At 41.9% G+C, this 23107-nt stretch overlaps 1 protein-coding gene across 1 annotated transcript in view; it reads right to left on the bottom strand.

The window, feature by feature from the left end:
* LOC139449689 (transcription initiation factor TFIID subunit 1-like) overlaps positions 1 to 23107 on the bottom strand; it is a 76504-nt gene that overhangs the window by 33264 nt on the left and 20133 nt on the right. Inside the window, exons 10-27 of the mRNA XM_071231189.1 lie at positions 17507 to 17581; positions 16769 to 16869; positions 15639 to 15761; positions 14352 to 14426; positions 13891 to 14004; positions 13269 to 13442; positions 12085 to 12258; positions 11029 to 11219; positions 9888 to 10002; positions 8787 to 8928; positions 8406 to 8536; positions 6725 to 6805; positions 5944 to 6213; positions 4690 to 4774; positions 3327 to 3435; positions 1499 to 1622; positions 972 to 1112; positions 144 to 280 (exon numbers count right to left, since the gene is read on the bottom strand). Of these exons, the coding sequence (XP_071087290.1) occupies positions 144 to 280; positions 972 to 1112; positions 1499 to 1622; positions 3327 to 3435; positions 4690 to 4774; positions 5944 to 6213; positions 6725 to 6805; positions 8406 to 8536; positions 8787 to 8928; positions 9888 to 10002; positions 11029 to 11219; positions 12085 to 12258; positions 13269 to 13442; positions 13891 to 14004; positions 14352 to 14426; positions 15639 to 15761; positions 16769 to 16869; positions 17507 to 17581 (2362 nt within the window). The remainder of the gene's footprint in view (positions 1 to 143; positions 281 to 971; positions 1113 to 1498; positions 1623 to 3326; positions 3436 to 4689; positions 4775 to 5943; positions 6214 to 6724; positions 6806 to 8405; positions 8537 to 8786; positions 8929 to 9887; positions 10003 to 11028; positions 11220 to 12084; positions 12259 to 13268; positions 13443 to 13890; positions 14005 to 14351; positions 14427 to 15638; positions 15762 to 16768; positions 16870 to 17506; positions 17582 to 23107) is intronic.

Genomic DNA, 23107 nt, shown 5'->3' with positions numbered 1-23107 from the left:
CCCCTACACAACAGATGCTGTCACCCTCCCCTACACAACAGATGCTGGTCACCTTCCCCTACACAACAGATGCAGTCACCTTCCCCTACCCAACAGATGCTGTCACCTTCCCCTACCCAACAGTTGCTGGTACTAGGACTCACATGAAGCCGGGATCCTTCGTCTGTCTGATGCGGACGTACGTGTCGATCACCTGAGACTTCCTCACAATCTCCGTCCTCGTGTACGTCTTTCCCATCTCATCTCGGAATGTCCGTGTTATCTTCAACTTCCTGCCACCCTGAAACAATGAGGTGAGGTGAGGTGAGGTGAGGTGAGGTGAGGTGAGGTGAGGTGAGGTGGTGAGGTGAGGTGAGGTGAGTAGAAATGGGCTTTCACGTCACACTCAAGATTACTGTATTAATACAGCAACGTGCATGTGTGCGTGTGTGGCTACTAGTCTGGTCATATGCCCATTTTATAGTGCTATGCCACTGAGATAGATACCATGTCGCAGTCTAACACGGATATCCCACTCAGGGTGTGTGTGGGTGTGTGGGTGGGTGTGTGGGTGTGTGTGTGGGTGTGTGTGTGTGTGTCTGCTTGTTCTAGTCCAGACTGATGCTAGCTCACTGAGATACCATGCCGCAGTTTAACATGAATACCCCACTCAGACACAGTATACTGACTCCGAGCCGACCAGTCCTTAATGCCGAAAGCCAGTACCATCTTTTAACATATTTTGGTATGATGCGTTTATCATTCTTTAAAAGGCATATATCATTCTTGTGACCTGTAAGGTAACAATCAGCATATATAAGTGAGGGAATCAATATTCCAGCCTCATCACTGCAGACTGTAAATAATCAAATCTTGGCCTTCAATATAGAAAACATGAACAACAATCCTACCGTCAGGCATGATGAGCCATCTACATGGTGCTTGCAGCCTGTTCAAAGCCTACTGAAGACTGTAGGGAAACTGACACTTACTGGTGTTGAGAGTAGACCATCCTCATCCTTCCCCAGCCCAAAAGCATCTCCTTTCTTCTTCTCCTTGCTGTCGACGCTGTTGTCTCCCATCAGCATACGCTGCAGCTCCTGCCTCTCAGCCTCCTCCTTCTCCATGCTCAACTACAACATCAGCAACATCTCAGTCAATGCCTAACTACAACATCAGCGACATCTCAGTCAATGCTCAACTACAACATCAGCGACATTTCTGTCAATGCTCGACTACAACATCAGCAACATCTCTGTCAATGCTCAACTACAACATCAACATCTCAATCAATGCTCAACTACAACATCAACATCTCAATCAATGCTCAACTACAACATGAACAACTTTTCAGCCAATCCTCAATTAAAGCATCAACAACATCTGAGTTACTCATAAGCTACAACAGCAACATCTATGACCTACTAAACCAACAGTTCGGTCAAGCAACCACAACATCAGTGACATCTCAAACAATGCAACACCAGCACCAACTCCAGCACTTGAAGGTTTAACCTACCTGTGAGCTGGTCTTCTTGTTGGATAGCATGCTCTCTATATTTTTGCCCATCTCCTCAAAGTCAGAATCTTCTCCTGACGTTGACTCCTCGTCCGTGGACAGCACCTCCGTGGAGGACAACACCCTGTCAAGGAGAGCATCCTTGTCAGTATCCAGGTGAGTGGGGGAAGTTTAACACTCATTTGAACAGTATTCCAGCATGTCAGCTTAATGTGGGAGGAAAGCCTGAAGTGATGCAAGTCTCAGACACTTACACTTTGGTAAAACCTACGAGCACGGGTATGGTGCTGACAGACTTAAAGTATAATCATGGTGAACCGGATTCGAACCCACAATCAAAGGTATCAGGCATGCGCAAGGGTTGCATCTCTGCACAGCGACTGGCATCACTTTTGACAACTGGGCCACTAGTGCCCCCAGTATCCAGATAGTACTTGGTCTAACACAACAAATAATACTGCATGCTACTGTCATGGTTTTCACAAAATGGAAATGATCATTATTTTAATAATCAATGGACTGACTGCAACAAATGTTACATTTGGGATCACACTTTCTTCGTAAAGTAACAATTCTAATACTTTTTCAGGTTAAGTCCCATCAGGGATTCCAACCCACACTCCCGGATGGGACTCCAAAAGTACCAAAATGTGTACTTTACAAAGAAAGTGTTATCCCAAATTTAACATTTGTTACATTTAACCACTTACTAAAAGGCATTGTGTTCACAATATACTGTCTAAATGGTTGAAAACAATACAGAAAGGTCTTCTACCTGATATGGGGCACAAGCCCAGACAATAATGTATAGTTATGTATGAAGATCGTAACTGTTACATTTCTGCTATATTTTCTTCCGTATACCGGTAAGGTTCTGTTTTGTTCTGGAAAATAGTGTGAGTGAGCGAGTTGAGTTTTACTCCATTCCTGAACGATATTTCACTTATCACAATGTGGCAGCTTGACATGGGGGGAAAGCATTGGGAAGAGACTATAATACAAAAATTGGCATTTCTTTACATTTTATTTTTTCTTAATTTCAATGATATTTTAACATTGAGTATTTTTGCAATAATATAAAATTTAGGTAAAAACACCTTTCTCTTTATTGGTCTTTATCTTTCTTTTTATCCACCAGGCCATCACTCTAATTATGACCATATTCAAAAAATGGATTGGGAAATTATTCATTTCAATTTGGGAACTTTTACTGACATTTGCAGCAGACTTGGAGCAGAAATTAGGCCTCTGAGCAAAACTAGATAAATCCATGTCGTGCCAGGCCATCCTATGACATACAGCCATATATGTGGTACAAATACCTTACAAACTGCAACTGTAGACACTTGTCCTTCACTCAAGTCTTCAAATTTGAAAAAATTACCCTGGTACTGGTATTTCTAACCAGTGAAAGAGTTTTCTACAGAAGACTATGCAAAGTCAAAATCACAGACTTTAATCCATTTGCATTCCAATCTGTTCTCATAAAAACAGAATCTATAACAAAAAATGTTTCATTTTTCATCAGTGAGACTACAATTTCACTATCTGGGGTATAAATTTCCAAAATGAATAAACAATTACTACATAAACTAGAATTCTGAATCCGAAATCCCTTTTCTTTTCTTTTTCCATATTCCTGATTTTTTGAGTCAGCAGATCTACAAATCAAGTAATAAGGATTCCCCGTACAAGCATGCATAAAACCCAAACCAATTCATAATCTAAAACCTCACACAAAGCTTAGGACTACTCAATTCTTTCATACTACTATAGTTAATCTGTCATAGCACTTTGGCATTCTGTGTTTTCCTGGCACTGAGCTTACTTGTTCTGGAGATCAAAGATCCTCTGGCACTCCTCCTTGTATCTCTCCATGTGTTCCGCCACGGAGAAGCGGTTGCCCCGGGCGAACTTGCTCCACCCTCCAGCTTTGTCTGTAGAAAGCATCACAATGGCCAAATGATGCAGTTTCATAAACATTTGCGTAAAAAATCTAGTTTGTTTAAATCTTTTATTCATATCTTCTACAAAATTCAAGAACTTGTCAAGGACAAATCTAAGTACATGCATAAAATATGAAGGTTTATTGTCAAATCAGAAAAGCAGACAAATAAGCTAAACATTATTTAGTACTGCTACATTATATAAAAACAAAATCTAAACCACTTTGAACAGTATTTCAGTTATATCACGGCGTGTCAGTTTTATGTGGGAAGGAAGCTCAATGTGATGCAGGTCTCAGACATTTACCACTTTGGTGAAACCCATGGTGCTCATAAATCTGGAAACATAATCATGGCGAACATGGGCATGGTGCCTACTAACCTAGAAACATGGTGATAGAGTTTCAGTGGTGCCCAAGGGACGCAACTCTGCACAGCGAATTGCAGCACCTAAGATGATTGGGCCACCTGTGGTTCCCATCATAAGAAGAAACATACAGGCCAAAGTCCAGCTTCCTCATTTCAGAGAAGCTTGCACAGCCAAATAAGCATTTTGAGATGTTAAAAGAAGGGCCAAAAATCAGAACATGTGTTGAGTCCCAATTGCAACTAGACACATACCAAATTTCAAAATATTTGAACAAACATGGCTGAGTAATGGCCACAAATAGGATAAAACAATTTGGGATGTCATCATTGGTGAAGCTTCATCTTCATTAGTGGCGTACTTTCAAAGAGAAGATGTTTAGATTTTTGTTTGTTTGTTTGTTGTTTAACGCCACACTCAGCAATATTTCGGCTATATGACAGCAGTCTGTAAATATGGACCAAACAATCCGGTGATTGACATCATGAGCACTGATCAACACAATTGGGATACGACGACATGCATCAACCATGTCAGCGAGCCTGACCATCCAATCCCGTTAGATGCCTCTTACGACAAGCAGTCGCATTTTATGGCAATCATGGGTTGCTGAAGACCTATTCTACCCCGGATCTTGACGGGTCAAGACTGATGTTGAAATTCAAGGACTTTCCATGAACCATGTTTCAAGAACTTTGCATTAACCATGATTCCATGCCCCGACAAAAGCACCTTGCAATGTTTGAAACACAAACGGCTTGTTGGAAGCAATCACTTCTGCTACTGTTCACTCAAATTTACAATTCAATGGATAAGTCCTTTGCTTAATATTCAGGCAAGAACCCATAGATCTAAGCACTGTTTTACCACATACTTACTTTCAGTCTCCTGCCCTGTCTTGGCCTGCTCTGTTGACATTGTCCTCACGACATCAATGACTTCCCATCTTGACAATTTCTTAATCTGCAATTTTATCACCATATACATTTTTTTTTTTATTTGAACTCAATTTTTAAATTATCCCTGAAATCTAAACAGGAAATACAAAGAATAGAAACATCTTTTTCGTTATACTTTAATATGGACATCTTGACACCAAAGCACAATGTCTTCATAAACAGTGATTACAGGGTTATCTCCCCTCAACTGGATCACAGCTCAATCCATATGGGAGACACAAGAGACAAATTTAAACCAGTTGCATGACAATATCACATAGTAGAGAAACGTGTGTTCAGTTACATAATGTTCATAAATATCCTCTCTGAAGATGGGTTCATCAGCTTTGTCTATGAGTGCTTTATCTATTCTTGTCTCAATATTTTGTCATTTGCAACCTCAAGTCTATACATCAACATGGAAACAGCATATCAATATTTACTATTGACAAAATCAATATGCCAAAAGAACACGGAAACCCACCCTGGAGGTGGTGTGACCGGACCGAGGGGTCGAGTCCAAGGGATCGGGTCCAAGGGACCTTGTTTTCACACATTGACCTTGTCAAGAGCAACCATTCGTTTTCTAATACCAAAATTCACTTTAAAGTTCTTGAAGCCTTTAAACTGTTTTCTGTTTCATTAGTAACCTGCGAACAGTGAACTGTTACTACCAGACGCCATCTTGTTTTCTAGCAGAGGTAAGTCAATATTTATCACGTGACAAGTCAGTACTCATCATGTGACACGTCAAGTCAAAATTTGAGGTCAGTGTCAGTCATATGACTTGAGGGTCTACATGGACACGTACTGTCTTGTCACATGGTACGAATTAACCAATAGAAATGCAAGATTATTAACAGTATTACTTGCATTGACAGTGACAATGGTTGTCCAATTTCGACAGGACATAACTGTCTGACAGTAATCATACAGTCAACATGAGTGAGTGAGTGAGTTTGATTTTACGCCGCTTTTAGCTATATTCCAGCCACATAACGGCGGGGAACCAGAAATGGGCTTCACACATTGTACCCATATCGTGAATTGAACCTCGGTCTTCGGCATGACAAGCGAATGCCTTAACCACTAGTCTACCTGACCGCTCCCAGTCCACATGAAGACTTGAAGAAGCACAAAACAATAGAGACAAGACAATATTACATCTTCCAAACTATCATCAAATAGACCAACCTCCGATTCCTGCACACCAAACTTCCTCAGCAGCTGTTTCGCATCCTTCAAGTTCAGCCTCCTGAGATCAGCATCTGTGCCAGTGACGGTCCGTTTGACCGGAGTGTCCTTCTGTTCCTCCTGCTTGGCCTGGGGTTTGTTGGGGACTTTAACGTAACTGAAACCCTCCCCGCACCCCGTGGGGTCTGCCACGCCGTTCAGCTTCAGTAGACACTTCCCCTTCATGGCGGAGATGTAGGCCCTGGTTGTGTTCCAAGGGGCCGTGCGAACCTACAGTGGAGGTGAGAACACTGTCAACTATCAGCACTCAACAGGGTAACAACAAGAACCATCTTTTAACGTCTTTTGGTATGACGCGGCCGGGGATCAAACCCCGGACCTTCTGCTCTCCGGGCAGCACTCTACCACTAGACCACGGAGGCGGTTGTTTGGTCTTGTAAGCTCAGCTACTAATAGTACATATAACATTAAACTGAAAAGTAGGCCAAGAGACAAGTTTGGACTGTCAGTTTCAAATGTTTCTTTTGGTGTGACGTGGCCGGGGATCAAACCCCAGTCCAGGCGGACGCTCTACCACAAGACCACGGAGGCGGCCGAATCAGAAAATGACACAAACCACAAGGTTGCGATCACTTCAGCCATGTTCATTGTTGTCTCTAGCTTCTCCTGTTGAATTTGCTTCAATAGGATCATTTGCTGACATGAAATGATCACTAAAACTGCGATCCATTACCAGTGACATGAATACAATAACCTGTTTCTTCCTCTGCTTTGTACTCACTTCATCATCTATCTTCATCTGAGTCTCCTCCTCATTCTCATCATCCGGAGCAAACAGAGACTTCTCTCCGTACCCAGCATCCTGGCAAACAGGAAGCACTAAATGTTGTCTACTACTCAAAACAATTTGCAAAAAAACAATAATTCTGTACTATTTCATTTTTCCACGAGAGAGTGGCTAATCTGGAAAATAGTTTTTTGTTTGGTACTCATGACAACTAAAGGATATTCTTTTTGTGTCACAAGTTTACATGAGCACAAATTGAAAACACATAAAAACCAGTTTGAAAAAATATCTACATAGGAATTAATGCCCGTTTCTTTTCCGTTAGCAGATAGAACAGTTGAAAGTCTTTGTCTCTTATTTGAGATATCATCATCATGTACAGCCTCTCTAAGGATGATGATAAAATGAACACACTTTAAAAATATTTACCCGTTTTTAAATAAGGAAGACTCCCACAATAGAATTCGACCTCAGCAATGTCTGATAAGTCACTTTTATGAACAGGTAAGTCTTTCCCGCATATTCTCACAATCCTCACGTCAAATACCTGTACCTTTTCTCCCAATACTGATTATCATATATCTCCCGATTTTGGATGTGATCATTCAGCCATCCCATTTATCTGCGTTGCCTAGCTACATCTATGGGGAACAACTCACTAGACACTCCCCTCTCAAAAATAACGTTCAATATACGACGTCATCAAGTTGCGAGCGTATGTTCGAATCTCCAGAAATGAAGTCATGATAGAACAATGTTTTATCATGAAATAAAGCAAGCTTCGTTCTTCATTGTTCTTTGGGATTTATCGCCCAGCTATCTTATATGGGGGTTTAAAAGTTGGATGTAATCATGACAAGCTGTATTATGGATAACAACTTCTTTATTTTAAAGACGTTGGATACCATTGTTCATGCGCATACCGGACGCGCATGTAACGGCGAGTATTTGTAATGCAGTTACGTCCCTTTGACTCGCAGCTTATTGTACTTGAACTCATAGAAATGTAAATTTGGGGAGAAGTTACCTCCCCTGATTCATTATTTTAGGGGTATGCTGTGTTGATTGAAAATAATTTGAATATCCTCTGGTAACATGTTGTTTTTATTTTATAATTTTAATTTACAATGAATAAACATTAGAAATAAGCCAGTTTGAAAAATATCTTGATTTTGTAAAATGCTTTTTTGACTGATGAATCATTTTTTTGGGAAAATGTGCTTTTTTAAAAGTCAAATGATGTGTGAAATTAAAAATGTTTTGACTTGAATTTTCATTTTTCTGTTTAGTGTCATATCAATACTGTAATATGTCTATTAAAAAACACTCATTTAATAATCAAACTTTAAAATGACCATTTTATTGGCAAAATGATTTTATCATCCGGTGCCGCTAGATGGCGCCACTTATTAAAAAAATGCCGAGGTGACTTGGTTTTTTATTGCGTAATTTGATTCAGGACATACTTTCCTACAAAATGATACCAAATCTACCCATTTCTTGAATTTTTTGTTTTTTGTATGCAACCTCTTTAAATACACAACATTTCAAGGCTGCTTCTTCTTCATCACTGAAGGAAGGGGCAAGAGGTAGCCCTGAAACATGCATGTATAGAAGAGAAGCTGTTATCCTTAATACTCCTTGTTGTTATAGAATAGTTGTGTTACAAGTCTACCTTGAGCCTCTGTTCTGCTGTGACCATGCTGTAGAAAGCACAGCACTGTTCTGCAGACACCATTGCCCGGATCTCCTCCTCTGTCGGCAGGCGGAAGTCAGGCTTCAACACCCACCAGTTGGAGTCCAGACCTGTCACAAGATAAGGCCGTACTCACACAAATGTCATCTGTGACTTTGACTAAACAAACGCATAACAAATGTAGAAATACAAATATTGACATCAGTTCCGAAGTGTAAAATACTGTGAAGATTCCCTGTAAACTCATTCACATCAAGGAACTAAGTTAATTTGTGGATATTAGGGCTGAGACGAAACAACAAAAAGAAAAAGTGTCATTTACTTTGATTTAGTAAAAAGAGTACGTGGCAGTCAAGTTACCGGTTCTCTTGAAGTCGGCACACAGTTTGAGACGTTTGCGGATGCTGCTCTCCGAGTGGGAAGGGAATGCTTTCTTAATATCCTCCATCTTGATCCTACGGGGCTCATCTCGACTTTTCCAGAACAGACGGTAGATGAACACCTAGAAACAAGATTAGTGATGTCACTAGTCTTGAAAAAACTTGACAACACACCTATAGTCACAATAATTATCACCTTCAATACCTTTGTTTGTTGTCAAAAGCTGCACTACAGCTACTTTATTCCAGCTACCTTATGTTCTTGAGTGTAAGTGAGTGAGTTGGGTTTAACGCTGCTTTTAACAGTATTCCAGTTATATCACGGCGTGTCAGCTTAATGTGGGAGGAAGGCCCGAAGTGATGCAGGTCTTAGACGTTTACCACTTCGGTGAAACCCACGAGCAAAGCTATGGTGCTAACAAACCTAGAAACATAATCGGGGCGAACCGGGATTTGAAACCACAATCATAAGTTTCTGGCGTGCCCAAGGGACGCAACTCTGCACAGCGAGTCGCGGCGCCTTAGACGACTGGGCCACCCGTGCCCCCGCTCATATTCTTGAGGGTTGTGCACACTTTAAAAAGAGGGGGGTACTCATGATACACGCCATATTGAATTTTCATGTTTTTTCCCCCAACGCAAAATCGGAAAAACTATGTCAACAAATCCATACTGAAGTACACAATTTATTCCTTCCATCACACTACCTGGTTATAAAAGAGTTCATTGTAAATCTGGACTTTTAATCTTGACTGATTTGTGTTCTTTTTAATACTTTTATTCAAAATGCCATTCAAATATTTACATTAATTCTGGCGAAATCATGTTAGAACTGATCAGCAGATAGCACCAACTCACCACCATATATGACAGCAGCCTGCCCAGGCAGTCCAGTGATTGATATTATGAGCACCAATCCACACAGTCAGAATACAATGACATGCTATGAACCAAGTCACCAAACCTGACCACTCAATTAATTAGTTGTCTCATGACCAGCATAGGTTGCTGGGGAAACATATTCTAACACGTCATCCTGGGAAAATCGTTACCATGGCAATGACAACATTATGTAAGTTACCTGTAGGAAGTCTCTGACGAAGTTGTTTGCCCGCTTGGAGTTTGGTCCCGGTACCTCATAGAGAGGCCCTGCCTGCCCTATACAGTAGATAGTGTCCACCTCACGGATATAGTAGCTGCAGAATAGATACACAGTTGTTACAGATGCAGCAGAAGCAGGAAGGTGGAGGATTAGGAAATTACATCTCAAACTTCTCAAGATGTCTGCTCGTATGATACTGTTTCCACTGCACAATTGAAACTGGGTGGACGTGAGATTAAGGGAGGGTTGGTGAAAAAATGACATCTCTAAAGAGTTTTTGTTTGTTTGTTTGTTTGTTGTTTAACGCCACACTCAGCAATATTCCAGCTATATGACGGCAGTCTGTAAATAGTTTGAGTCTGGACCAGACAATCCAGTGATTGACATCATGAGCATTGATCCACACAATTGGGATACAATGACATGCATCAATCAAGTCAGAGAGCCTGAACACCCGATCCCGTTAGTCGCCTCTTACGATAAGCCTAGTCGCCTTTTACTGCAAGCATTGGTTGCTGAAGACCTATTCTACCCTGGATCTTCACAGGTCCCTCTGAGGAGTGGAGGATGGGGTGGGTGGCATCACAAGAAAGTGATACAGTTCTATTTTTTCAAACATAAAACATATAAATATGAACATTATTAAGACAATGGTCATTTTCAATAGTGGGGGAGTCATGAATAAATGTTGCACATATTTGTGGGACGCCATGAAAATGGGGGGAGGGGGGGGGGAGGGGGAGAGTCCTAAGACTAATGTCCCTGCCCCCCTTCCTCCCACCTAATAAATTACCAGTCCTAAATACACAACGTAAGTCTTTCCATCAAAAGTCAGTTTGTCCATGCATGACCATTGATGACAAGACCTATGACAATTGATTAAGGGGTGGTCGGGTACCCTAGTGGTTAAAGCGTTCGCTCGTCACGCCGAAGACTCGGGTTTGATTCCCGACATGGGTACAATGTGTGAAGTCCATTTCTGGTGTCCCCCGCCGTGATATTGCTGGAATATTGCTAAAAGTGGCGTAAAACCAAACTCACTCACTCACTCACTCACGACAACTGATTAAACAGTTGAGATGCAAATGCAAAGGATCTAAGCTAAACATCCATGACCTACTTCTGGCGTGTTCGGATGACGAGGAAGTCTGTTTCCGGGGTCTTGTGTTGGTAGATAGGAGCTCGGTACATGTTGTTCTCGAATGCCTGGAGGCAGGAGCCAGGCTGGATGTTCCCCAGGAACGGGGAGGTGTGGGCATAAGCCAGTTCTCCGAACGGGAACTGAGGGGGGTTAGAATCCTTGCCTGGTTTCTGCAACACAAATACATAGACAGTTATGTCTACTCTCATATACTTACATATAACCCTAACCCACTTATAAACTTAAAGAGTGATAAAACATCATTACTTTGCTATCTCTGAGCCTTAATAATAACTTCCTTGAACACCTTTAACATCAAAAGATGAGACAAAGCGAGCTGAGGCGAGGTGAGGTGAGGTGAGGCGAGGTGAGTTGGCGTGTGGTGAAATGGGATTTAATGTGAGTTCATAATTATTTCACTTACAACGGGCATGTGTATGCACATGTGTGGGGCTGCTTCTACAAGTCTTGTCTAATCCCAGTTCTGTAGTGCTAGCCCCGAGATACCATGCCGCAGTTTAACATTGACACCCGACTCAGACACAGCATACAGCCAGCCAGCCCTACTGTTTCCCCTTGTTGCCGAGTGCCAGGCATTAAACCACCAACCTTCCTCTCTCTGGGCAGACTCTCTATCCACTACACCACAGAGGCATTATCAACATGATAAAGCCAAGATGTTGTTCCACAATAATACTTCCTAATCGTCAGGGAAACCAATTTGCTCTTATCCCCTTAAACTTCCAGAAAAAGTTGAAAGTTGGTTGATTTTGCGTTTTCTATGCATTTAATAGAAAATTTAATCAAATATTGGAGCTCAGTAGCCAACAATTAAAGAACTGGTCAAGCTAGAAACATTTTTGTAATGCTTCATTCATCCACTGTCATCTAAATTCTAAAACACCTCTGAGAATGTGTTTCGAAAATTACATGATGTATGACAAACTCTTCATCACTTGGTTTTATAACCATGATAACAAGCTCATTTGTCCACAAAAAACATTGTTCTTTTCATTCTGCAAACTAATATCTCACCCTCTTGTAGTAATTCTTTATTTTGGTTGCCATGCCAACTTGCATCATCAGGGGAGGGTACTCCTCAGCATACTCTGCTAGAATCAAGTCTCCGTCCATGCCAGTCAAGTCTGCATTGGTTCTCATGAAGAACATCTCGCCACCTCCAAATGCTGCACGCTCTTGTTCTCGAATCTGAGGACACAGAATCAATGAATGCTCAGGTTGGCAACAAATACACAAGCTTACTGTTATAATAGCTGTTTGTTTGAGTACCTTTATGTATTATATATTTATATATAAAAACACAAACATGAACTAAACGAGAACATCAGTGAGTGAGTTGGGTTTCACACCACTTTCCGCATTATTCCAGCAATAGCAAAGCAGAGGACACCAGAAAAGGGCTTCACACATTTCACATGTGAAGCCCATTTCTGGTGTCCTCCGCCGTGACATTGCTGGAATATTGCTAAAAGCGGCATAAAACCATATTTACTCACTCACTACAACACTAGCTGACAGTCCACATGGAACACACAACACAAAATCGCAGACCACATGGAACCCACAACACTAGCTGGCAGACCACATGGAACACACAACACTAGCTGACAGACCACATGAAACACACAACACTAGCTGACAGATCACATGGAACACACAACACTAGCCGGCAGACCACATGAAACACACAACACTAGCTGACAGACCACATGAAACACACAATTCTAGCTGACAGACCACATGAAACCCACAACACTAGCTGACAGACCACATGGAACACACAACACTAGCTGACAGACCACATGGAACACACAACACTAGCTGACAGACCACATGGAACCCACAACACTAGCTGACAGACCACATGAAACACACAATACTAGCTGACAGACCACATGGAACCCACAACACTAGCTGACAGACCACATGGAACCCACAACACTAGCTGACAGACCACATGAAACACACAACACTAGCTGGCAGACCACACGGAACACACAACACTAGTTGACAGACCACATGGAACCCACAACACTAGCTGACAGATCACATGGAACCCACAACACTAGCTGACAGATCACATGGAACACACAACACTAGCTGACAGACCACATGAAACACACAACACTAGCTGACAGACCACATGAAACACACAATTCTAGCTGACAGACGTCATGAATATATGCCAACATCCATACCTTGGCCTTCCTCCTGATCTGCTTCAGTAGAGGGTGTACAGGATGGAAGCCTGCCTCCGTGACGGCGCCGTGAGAGTACCGCTTCAGCTGTGGTCGGTGGAAGCTGCGCATCTTGTTGGCATTGAGATAAGTGAGGAAGAAGGGCTGCCGCAGCTCAACAGCAGGAGTGGAGTGCTGAAACCATCACAACAGGGGTGAGTCAGGGATTGAAACATCTTTACAACAATAACTTTATCATGCTTATGCTGCATAAATTACACGTTAATGTTGCTGAAAAATTGCTCACAGACAAAACATGTAGAAACCAGAAAAATGTAAAATTTAGGGTAAAACATATTTCTGCTTATCCTGACTAAAACTAAATGCATGGCACAAGGGGTGTGTTCGAGTGAGCTGTTTTTTCTGTTCTCTGGGAACACTGTTCAAGAAGTTTCCACTATTTTTAGGAAAAGACTGAAATAAGCAATTAGTCAGGTTAAGGTAAAATCATGAATCTGTGTTCTGAACACTTTTACAATAAGGAATCACGTTGTACCTGTACTGGTTAAATCAGGAAATCAACATGTACACTGACCAGAAGGCATTCAACATGTCCACCAACCAGTAGGAAATCCACACTGACCTGTATAAGGCTGCTGCCCAGGGTAGACCGAAGAGAGTTGTCCATCACCTTCGGGTTGTAGTACTCGTCATTTGACAAGTTGAACGGATCCTTGCGCTGGATTGTCTGTTCCTCCTGATTCACAAGAAAACAGAACACTGACAGTGAGTGAGAATGGTTTTACGCCGCTTTTAGCAATATTCCAGCAATATCACAGCGAGGGACACCAGAAATGGGCTTCAAACATTGTACCCATGACTGGAATCGAACCTCGACCTTCCGTGTGAGGACGACCGTTATAACCACTAGGCTACCCGACCGTCCCACACACAGCTGACTGACTACATATTTACAAAGTTGATACATTTCAAATACTACATCCCCTCACCAATCACTGTTTTACCAGAGCTAATCATGTCAGTTAGCTACAAACATTGTTATCCAGAAGACAAATCAAATCCATAATTTGCCTCGCTCCTTACCTCCTCCTTTTCCTCTGGTTCCTCCTTAATGATGCCGGCTTTCCCCAACAATATCTTGGACTTCTTCGTCTCTGCCTGGAAGTGTCACACCGTATCTCGTTAATAACAGTTCAAATCATTTTAAATTACGGCCAACATGTATGGCATAAGTTTGTGGTTTTAAGTCACACTAAGCAATGTTCTGGAAAAGACAAAGCAGTGATTGACATTATGAGCAATGTTCACAGCTGTCCGATCACTATGACCTGCAAAAGAAGGTCATCTAGGTTGACGTGAGTGAGAATGGTTTCACGCCGCTTTTAGCAGTATTCCAGCAATATCACAGCAGGGGACACCAGAAATAGGCTTCACACATTGTACCCATGTGGAGAATCGAACCCGGGTCTTCACGTGATGAGCAAATGCTTTAACCACTTAGCTACCCCACCGCCCCCTAGCCTGACGACCTGATACACTTAGTAATCTTGTACAAACAGTAAAGGTTCCTGGGAACCAGTTCTAGCCCAGGGACCTTGAGAATCTGTGAGAGACCTCCATGAGTTTGGTATTTTTCCTGAATGCCTTGAAACAGTGTATAGTCATGTCTTAATCTTAAGCAACTCTGGATTTCTTCAATTTAGCTGCAATACTTTTATATGGAGTGAATGAGTGAGTTTAGGTTTTACGCTAATTATTATTCCAGCAATATCACTGCGGGGAACACCAGAAATGGACTTCACACATTGTACCAATGTTGGGAATAGAACCTGGGTCTTCGGCATGACAAGCAAGCGCTTCAACCACAAGACTACCCTACCACCCCATTTATCCCCATGATGCCAGCACATGGCAGAATAACAAGTACCATTTTTTAACATTTTTTTGTCTTGGTGTGGCCAGGGGATTTAACCATCATAGGTTTGCTGGGTACTAATTGTAACTCAGAACCCTCACAGGTCACAAGCATATGTGAGTGAGTGAGTGAGTTGGGTTTAGCGCCGCTTTTAACAGTATTCCAGTTATATCACGGCGTGTCAGCTTAATGTGGGAGGAAAGCCCCAAGTGATGCAGGTCTCATACGTTTATCACTTCGGTGAAACCCACGAGCATGGGTATGGTGCTGACAAACCCATAAACATAATCAGGGCGAACCAGGATTCGGACCCACAATCATAGGTTTCTGGAGTGCCCAAGGGACACAACTCTGCACAGCGAATCGCGACGCCTTAGACGACTGGGCCACCCGTGCGCCCCACAAGCGTATGTACACGAGTCTCGTGTCTGACTCAAAATGATATAGTTCCAAACCTTCTCTTTCTTGGCAGGCTCGCTCTCTGTCGTTGAGTCCCTGTCTGCCGGGATCTCCAGAATGATGTTCTCGTCATTGGGGTCGAGGGTCAGCACTGGAGGGGTGGGTATTTTGTCCATGCACTGGAATAAACATGTACCATCAAGACTATACATATTCTAATAATTAGCATACCAAATTGGTGCAAATTATGTGAAAAAAAAATACTTTGTGCATTGTTGTTTATATAAAGAGAGAAGTGATTGAGTAAATTGTGAGTTAGACTAGGCTAAGAAATAATTATATGTCACAACCATCTATAAGAGTGAGTGAGTGTTATTGCTGACTGCGGAAATCAGCAATATAATCAGGATATATTCAGACATTAGGCTGGATGATGCAAACCAGTGATTGAAAGCATGAGCAACAATCTACATCAGTTGTGGCAAGGGCTGGGACGGGTAATTCGGGTGCTGGGGATCGGGTTGGTCCTAAGTAGGACCCAGGTACCCACAGGACTACCCGGACCTGTGGTGAGTCATGTGATATATTGTTTAATGACAACAATAATCAAACTCCATGGTTACACAACAAGTCACTAAATGTTTATATCTCTTTCTGACTACACAATCCTTCTGCCATATATATGTTTGTGTTAAGATAAAGCTGCAACTTCATTGAATGTGTGATCAGATGCATATAGCCAGGGCTCCTGCAAAACAATTCTCAATCGGACATTTTGTACCCAACTCATGAGACCTACAGTGGGTATCCGGTTAGGGTTGGGTAATAGGGGGGTCGGGTACCCGGGGAGTAATTTTGGACTCATCCCAGCCCTAGTTGACACCATTTAGTGGTCATTCATTCACTCAACCACAGCAGCCATAATGATCACCCAATCCCCTGTTAAATTGCCTCTTAGTGGTCATTTGCTTCTCTCACACATAGCAGCCATAATGATCGACCAATCCCCTGATAAATTGCCTCTTAGTGGTCATTCATTCACTCATACACAGCAGCCATAATGATCACCCAATCCCGTTGAGGCGCTTCACAAGATACCCTTCAGGCACTGGGACCTATTCTCCCAAACATCTCAGCAAAGTCAAGTGGAGAGTTGTTTCCGCATCAACACTGTCAGATCTCTCACCTCAGCATCCCAGATAATGTCGTCCTCCCAATTGGAGTAAACTAGACTCTCGTTCTCAATGGGGAAGATGGAGTACCAGGAGTTGTCTCCGATTTCACCATCTGGAAACAGGTCGTGGAGAGTGAGGTGATTCTACTTACAACCTCCAGGCTACAGGTACAGCAGTCATTATTAGCAACAGAACAATGTACAATACTTTGGATGGAGGCCCTGTAATTACATCATCAAAGTTAACCAGTTGTGTCAAGAAACAGCAAATGTGACATGATAAAAGCGGACATGATGCTGACCAAAACCTGGGTCTAGTAAAATTCTGTTGAGTATTGTAAGCTCAGGTAATAATAGTAGACACAATCAGTGTCCGAAATAACTCCCTGGCCTTCAGCCCGTGGCTGGTAACTTTTCTGTCGGGCTGCATGAGATTTTCCTTCAACTGCCTGCCTGTCTGGCTGATAATTTTAAGACTACTTACACAGTTTCTATCAGTTTTATTATATTTCCTTGTAGATTCTCAAGTAATTTGTTAGCATTATTTCAACTGATTTGTCTCTCAGTGTCTTGTCGTGATTTTTCAACACTTAATAAGTCTGAATGTGGGCAGGTAACTTTGAAGATGAGCAGGCAACCCTTATGGATCACCTGCCAGACTGTCTTTTGGGGTTTTAAACTTTAAACTTTTTATACTTTTCTTTTATGAATTGAATTAAAACTTAAACTATGTGGGGAAAACAGTGTTACCTTTCTGTCCTGGGAACAGTTTGGTTGAAACACTTGAACCTGGCTTCTGAATAAGAGAAGTAGTCAGACCCCGAGCTGAAAAGACAAGATGAGTACTGATGCATTTTACTAGTCACATGTACCAAAAAGATCCGGACCCCTGAAGATCTGGGGTAGAATAGGTCTTCAGCAACCCATGCTTGTCGTAAAAGGCGACTTACGGGATCGGGTGGTCAGACTCGCTGACTCGGTTGATGCATGTCATTGATCTCAATTGCGTGGATCAACGTTTGTGATATTAATCACTGGATTGTCTGGTCCAGACTCGATTATTTACAGACCGCCGTCATATAGCTGGAATATTGCTGAGTGCAGCGTTAAACAACAAACCAATCAACCAACCAACCAAAATGATCTGAATCTCAAATCAAGTATACTGAAGTACTTGTCACTTCTTGAATAGATAAAAGTAAAGATACATTTGAGTTTCAGAATATTGGAGACAGAGAATCATTCAGAACTTGTCAGGCAAATGGGTTGCCAGTGGTCAGAGGCGCCATGATTCATTGTTCAGGGTTTCATCCCTTTGCTGCGCCAGGATCCACTGCTTGATTCGTATCCCAAATTCATCATGATTATGATCCTTGGTCTCAGCAACACTACAGACTGCATCTGAGAATAGCTGAGATATTGCTGATATGGCTACAAACTCACTCAAAATTCAATCACCAACCACAACCCCAACAGCCCACCCACTCACTCACTCATTGCTGTCCACTGACTCACTCACTCGCTCACTTACCTACCCACCCAACAACCAACCACAACCCCCATAACCCACCCACTCACTCACGGCTGTCCACTCACCCACTCACTCACTTACCCCCCCCCCACCCCCCAACCACAACCCCCATACCCCACCCACTAACTCACAGCTGTCCACTCACTCACTTACCCACCCAACCAACCAACCACAACCCCCATACCCCACCCACTCACAGCTGTCCACCCACTCACCCACTCAGGCTTCAAAACTAAAACATCAGTCATATTCACGAATGACAACTGACATTTCCTTGTGGATAACCACTTTTACCTATTAATCGAAGGTCTGATTCCCATAGCATGCTTAGTTTTTTGGTGCCATTGTACCCATCTTACAAACTATGTTCACCATGTTTTTTAGCCTGCTTAAACCATTACCTAACATTATTTCTTGGTGTGCTCGTAAAAATTTACTGCAGTCACCCCGAAATCCAAAATGGCGTCCAAGATGGCCGCCAAAGTGGGAAAATTTCTCAATGCGCTCATTACTCTGTCAAAACAATAACAAGTCAGCTTTTTCAAAATCAGAAATGCATTTATAGGTGCACATATACATTTTTAATGCAAAATAATTAAGAATTTTGCAAAAATAGTACTTTTATAATGTTAAATAATGAATTTTGTAGAAAAAAATGCAACATATTTACATATCTGAGATTAGACTCAAACTCAAAGGAAAATTGTTTTTAAATCAAAGTCTATTTTCATGATGTCAAAATGTTTCACACTCACTAGTACTGTATTTGATTCAATAAATGATGTTTGAAGAGCTTTAATGCATTCAGATACATCATTTTCATTCGACAAAGTTGATTCAGATATCACTGTCTGCGTCTGAAGATGAGTTTGACTCCATGTCTGAATCATGGATATCGCCATCAGGTATTTCAACTGAAGAATCTTCTGAAGGAAGTATGTCCACTTCAGCACCAGTGTTTCTTGACTTGTTCTGGCATCCTGAGACACAAGAACACAGTCCTGTAAATTTCAGACTGTTCTTTACACATCCACACCTCTTTGTTCGGCAATCAGTTTTGCAGCTGCAGCAGGTCATTGCTAGGACTGATGACGGTGCTGGTTGTACATCCATCCATTTAATTTCCAACTTTTTATCTGCCACAAACCATCCATGTCCATTTGGAGAAGGTGGTTGCTGGTCCTGTTTCAGACAATTTCTGGAGAGGAATGCTTGGTAATTAGCGTTAGTACAGCGTTACTTTCTTTCTCAGAACATTCTGGCATGAAGGCAGTTTCTCTGGATCTGATGTACCTGATCCAAACATGATTGTCTGCAGTGTATTTACACTGTATGTCAAAACCGGATTCAGATGTTTGGTTCTGGAATTGAAGCTGTAGAAGATGCAAGTTGCTGCTTCACACGATTTCAATAGATCGTCAGTTACTTCTGAGCTTTTTCCAAGTGAAGCCATTGCATTGCAGAAGATTGCATCATTTTCAAGAAGCCAGAGTATGCCCATTTTTCCTCGTCCCTTGAAGGCACTGGTACAGTCGCAACCAGTGAAAGGATGAGCTCCTATAAGACCTTCACATGCATCTTCTCCAAGAGTCCTTCCAACTCTTTTAAGATCCAGATAACGTGATTTGGATCCAGAACCAGTGAAGAAAAGGCACTTCGTTTTGATCCATTCCAGTCCACACGCAGCTGTTGCTAACACCATGACATCTGTGTCCGGTTAGTGAATGATAACAACATCAGGTTCGGGAGTTTGATGTGATGCATAGTGTGCGTGAAGAATAAGCATCTGATCAGCTTCTTCCATCCTGTATATCAACTCTGGAATTTCCTGGCATTCCATCCGTCCAGAGGACACACTGAAGCCATGACATTTATTTGCTGTTGTTGCAAACAGAGTATGATCGCCAATTATGGATGCATACTTGTGACTCTTCCATTCTTCAACTAAAAACTGTGTCAAAGATTCTTTGAATTGACCATCTCGTAGAGCTTTTTTAAGTTGTGTATCTACCTTCTGATCCCGGCTGTTTATTGTAGTTGCAAAGCTTTCTTCTGCAGACAGCAAGCGAGACTCATGTTCAGTATTCTTAATTGACATTTCTGGATATGAATCTGCTACCCAATACACATATGCAGTACTGCTTGTTGAAACATGTCTCAGGATCAGTTTCATTACAGCTTCAGCCAGGTCACCAAATGTGGCAATCTTAGCAAGTTTCAATTGCTGAATCTGTGCCATAGCATCTACAATGATGGCTTGGTGTGTCCTTCGGCAGGGAGTCTCTTCTTGTTGAGTCATCTTTTCTAATTCGTGCATGAGTACAGACTTTGATGTCTTAGCCAATTTTCCTTCAGCAGTTCCTAGAGAATATGGCAAAGGCCCGAGTGGAAATGCCATAACTTCATCTATTGAAAAACCTCTCTCCACAGCTGTCTCGAGTATTTCTGAGTCTTGTTGTTTGACTTTTTACTGTTGTTTTCTTTTTTGTCATTAAGGCAAAGTTCTGCAGACCAAGTTTTGGCCATGCATCATAGAAACTCTTCTTTACCTGAGCTGTAGGAGTTTCTGTCTGAATTGAACTCACCGTTGGAACGTCCTCATCTGATGAAGAAGTTGAAGAACATTTTTCTTCTCATCTCTCCTTCATAAAGGTCACAAGCGCAGATTGTCATTTATCATGGGCATGAAGCATATCTCTTGCAACTTCTTCAGTGGCTTATCTACCAGATGAGATGTGACAAAGTGGTCCTTCACCTTCAAATGGATTGTTCCATTTTGTTATTATGTTCATGATGTGCTGCACTTTCTCTTCATCTTCACTGACCCGTATCTTGCCTGCATCATCAGCAATGAAGGGTTTGTCTTTCTCATCCCCAGTCAGAGAAGTGCAACGTCTCATAAACTCCCTTTTCCGTGTTGCTGCTGGTTTCATGCTGATATCTGCTACACCTCCTGGAGCCTTAGAATCTCTGTTAACACCCATTTCAGTTTCTTGGTCAGCAGGAACTCTGCCAAATTTTTTTTTTACTCTTCTGGATGGTGAAGAGGGATCCATTAAGAAGCTGCTCTTGGCAATCTGTGTGTGTGTTTTCAAGGTTCAGCTTCATGAGCAGATAGAGAGGTTTGTATCGTCCATATACATTTCTTCCACAGGCAATAAACCAGGGGAGCATTTCAATTTCAGAGTGTAGACTTACAGTTTCCAGTCACCTATTCAAGCAGCTCGCACATGCCGCAAGAGTATCCCAACCATTTCGAGATACATTGACCAGAACTTGCCATATGGTCCAAGAGATTAGATGTATGAGTTGTAGAGTGACAACACAAATCTGAAGGTGTCTGAGGTTGTTAGAGTGGCAAGTCTCTCAGGTGACATCATGACGAATACCATCAATTTCAGACTTCAAGATTTCAAGACATCTTCCATGATCAAGGTTTTTGACAAAAGCTGCAAAACGAAGTCTCTCACAAGCTTCAGCAACAAGCGTGTGGGCAAAGAACCCACGCTCCCGGTGCTCTCCTTGAAGGACCTTGTCAACTTATCCTCCTGCCAAAATTCCTGTCTCAATGAAGATGTCACGCAGTCCAGCACTACCAAAGAGGAAACCAGCACATGCCATGAACCGCATACTGGTATGAAATGGCCACTGATGCAACACAATTCGGTTCATTTTAGGATCAGAATCCTGTTTGCTGTGGATAACTTCTATGGCTTTGGTCCATATTCCCATATCAACTACCACTTGGACAGAACAAGAACCTCTGCCATGATCATCATCCATTGTTTTGTCAGTCATCTCAACTGATCTGGTCAGAAACGTATAGATCACACTATGATCAGGGGGTTTGTGGATGGTTTGGCAGTATCCAATTCTGTGAGGCTCCATTGGTGTAGAGGGCTGGGTGGCGCTGTTAAATCCCTTCCTTCCTGGGACAGCTTGCTCTGATGGTTCCACGTTTTCACCTAAGTTGAAATCCATTCGGGACAGCTGCCATACCAAATCGACCTGCTTAGCTTTTTTTGCACTTTTTGAATCCAGTGTAGTCAGCAGTTGTGCAGCATTATTATATCGAGGAGGTTCGGGTCTTTTGCTGATGATGCATGCTAGAGACAGACACAGATATGGATTTGCGTCCAGTTCAGGGGTGATTCTCTGATTGATCTGTAGGAGGTTCTCGATTAGCATCATGTCCAGGTAATCTTGCTTGAGCCATGTATCCAGTTGTATCATGGCCCTGTAATGATCCTGAGAAATGACCTCTGTTTTTGTAGTCATTGTTGTCCCAACGAAACAAAGAAGGTACATTTGGAGCCGTTCCCTGCGGCATATGGTAGCCAAGATCGTTCTGAGATGTCAGAATCTCTGCATTTGCAGTATCCATCTCTTGAAGAAGTATTTTATTTATGAAGTGCTGATGTTTGTTCAACAGAGATACGAAGACTATTTTCTGTATTTTTGAATGCACAAATCTGTTGTGAACAATAACAAAGCAATGTACTTACCGACACGAAGATAATTTTTCAAAAATCAACAAATTTTGTCCTCCAGTGGAGTCTGTTTGTCCTTGGCAACATTCTCTGAGACAGCACTTCCTGTACTACTTGCAAGACAACTGTTTATAGTAGTGATTATAAGCATAACCACTTTAAATGTTTTTGTTTTTTTATTTGTTTTTTTAACTGTTCAATGATGTTATTCATTGAATATACTGAATGCATGTATTCGTTAGAAGATAGTTTTATGATGCTATGCTTTTTAATTTATCACCCTTATTGACAGATGAATTCCATATTTTTGGTCATTATTTATAGTTTTAT

Source organism: Haliotis cracherodii, unplaced genomic scaffold (genome assembly GCF_022045235.1).
Source record: "Haliotis cracherodii isolate W230 unplaced genomic scaffold, xgHalCrac1.p SCAF_8, whole genome shotgun sequence".
Classification (NCBI taxonomy): Eukaryota; Metazoa; Mollusca; class Gastropoda; order Lepetellida; family Haliotidae; genus Haliotis; species Haliotis cracherodii.
Note: the sequence above shows the minus strand (reverse complement) of the source record. Positions and strands in the feature narration are given on the sequence as shown.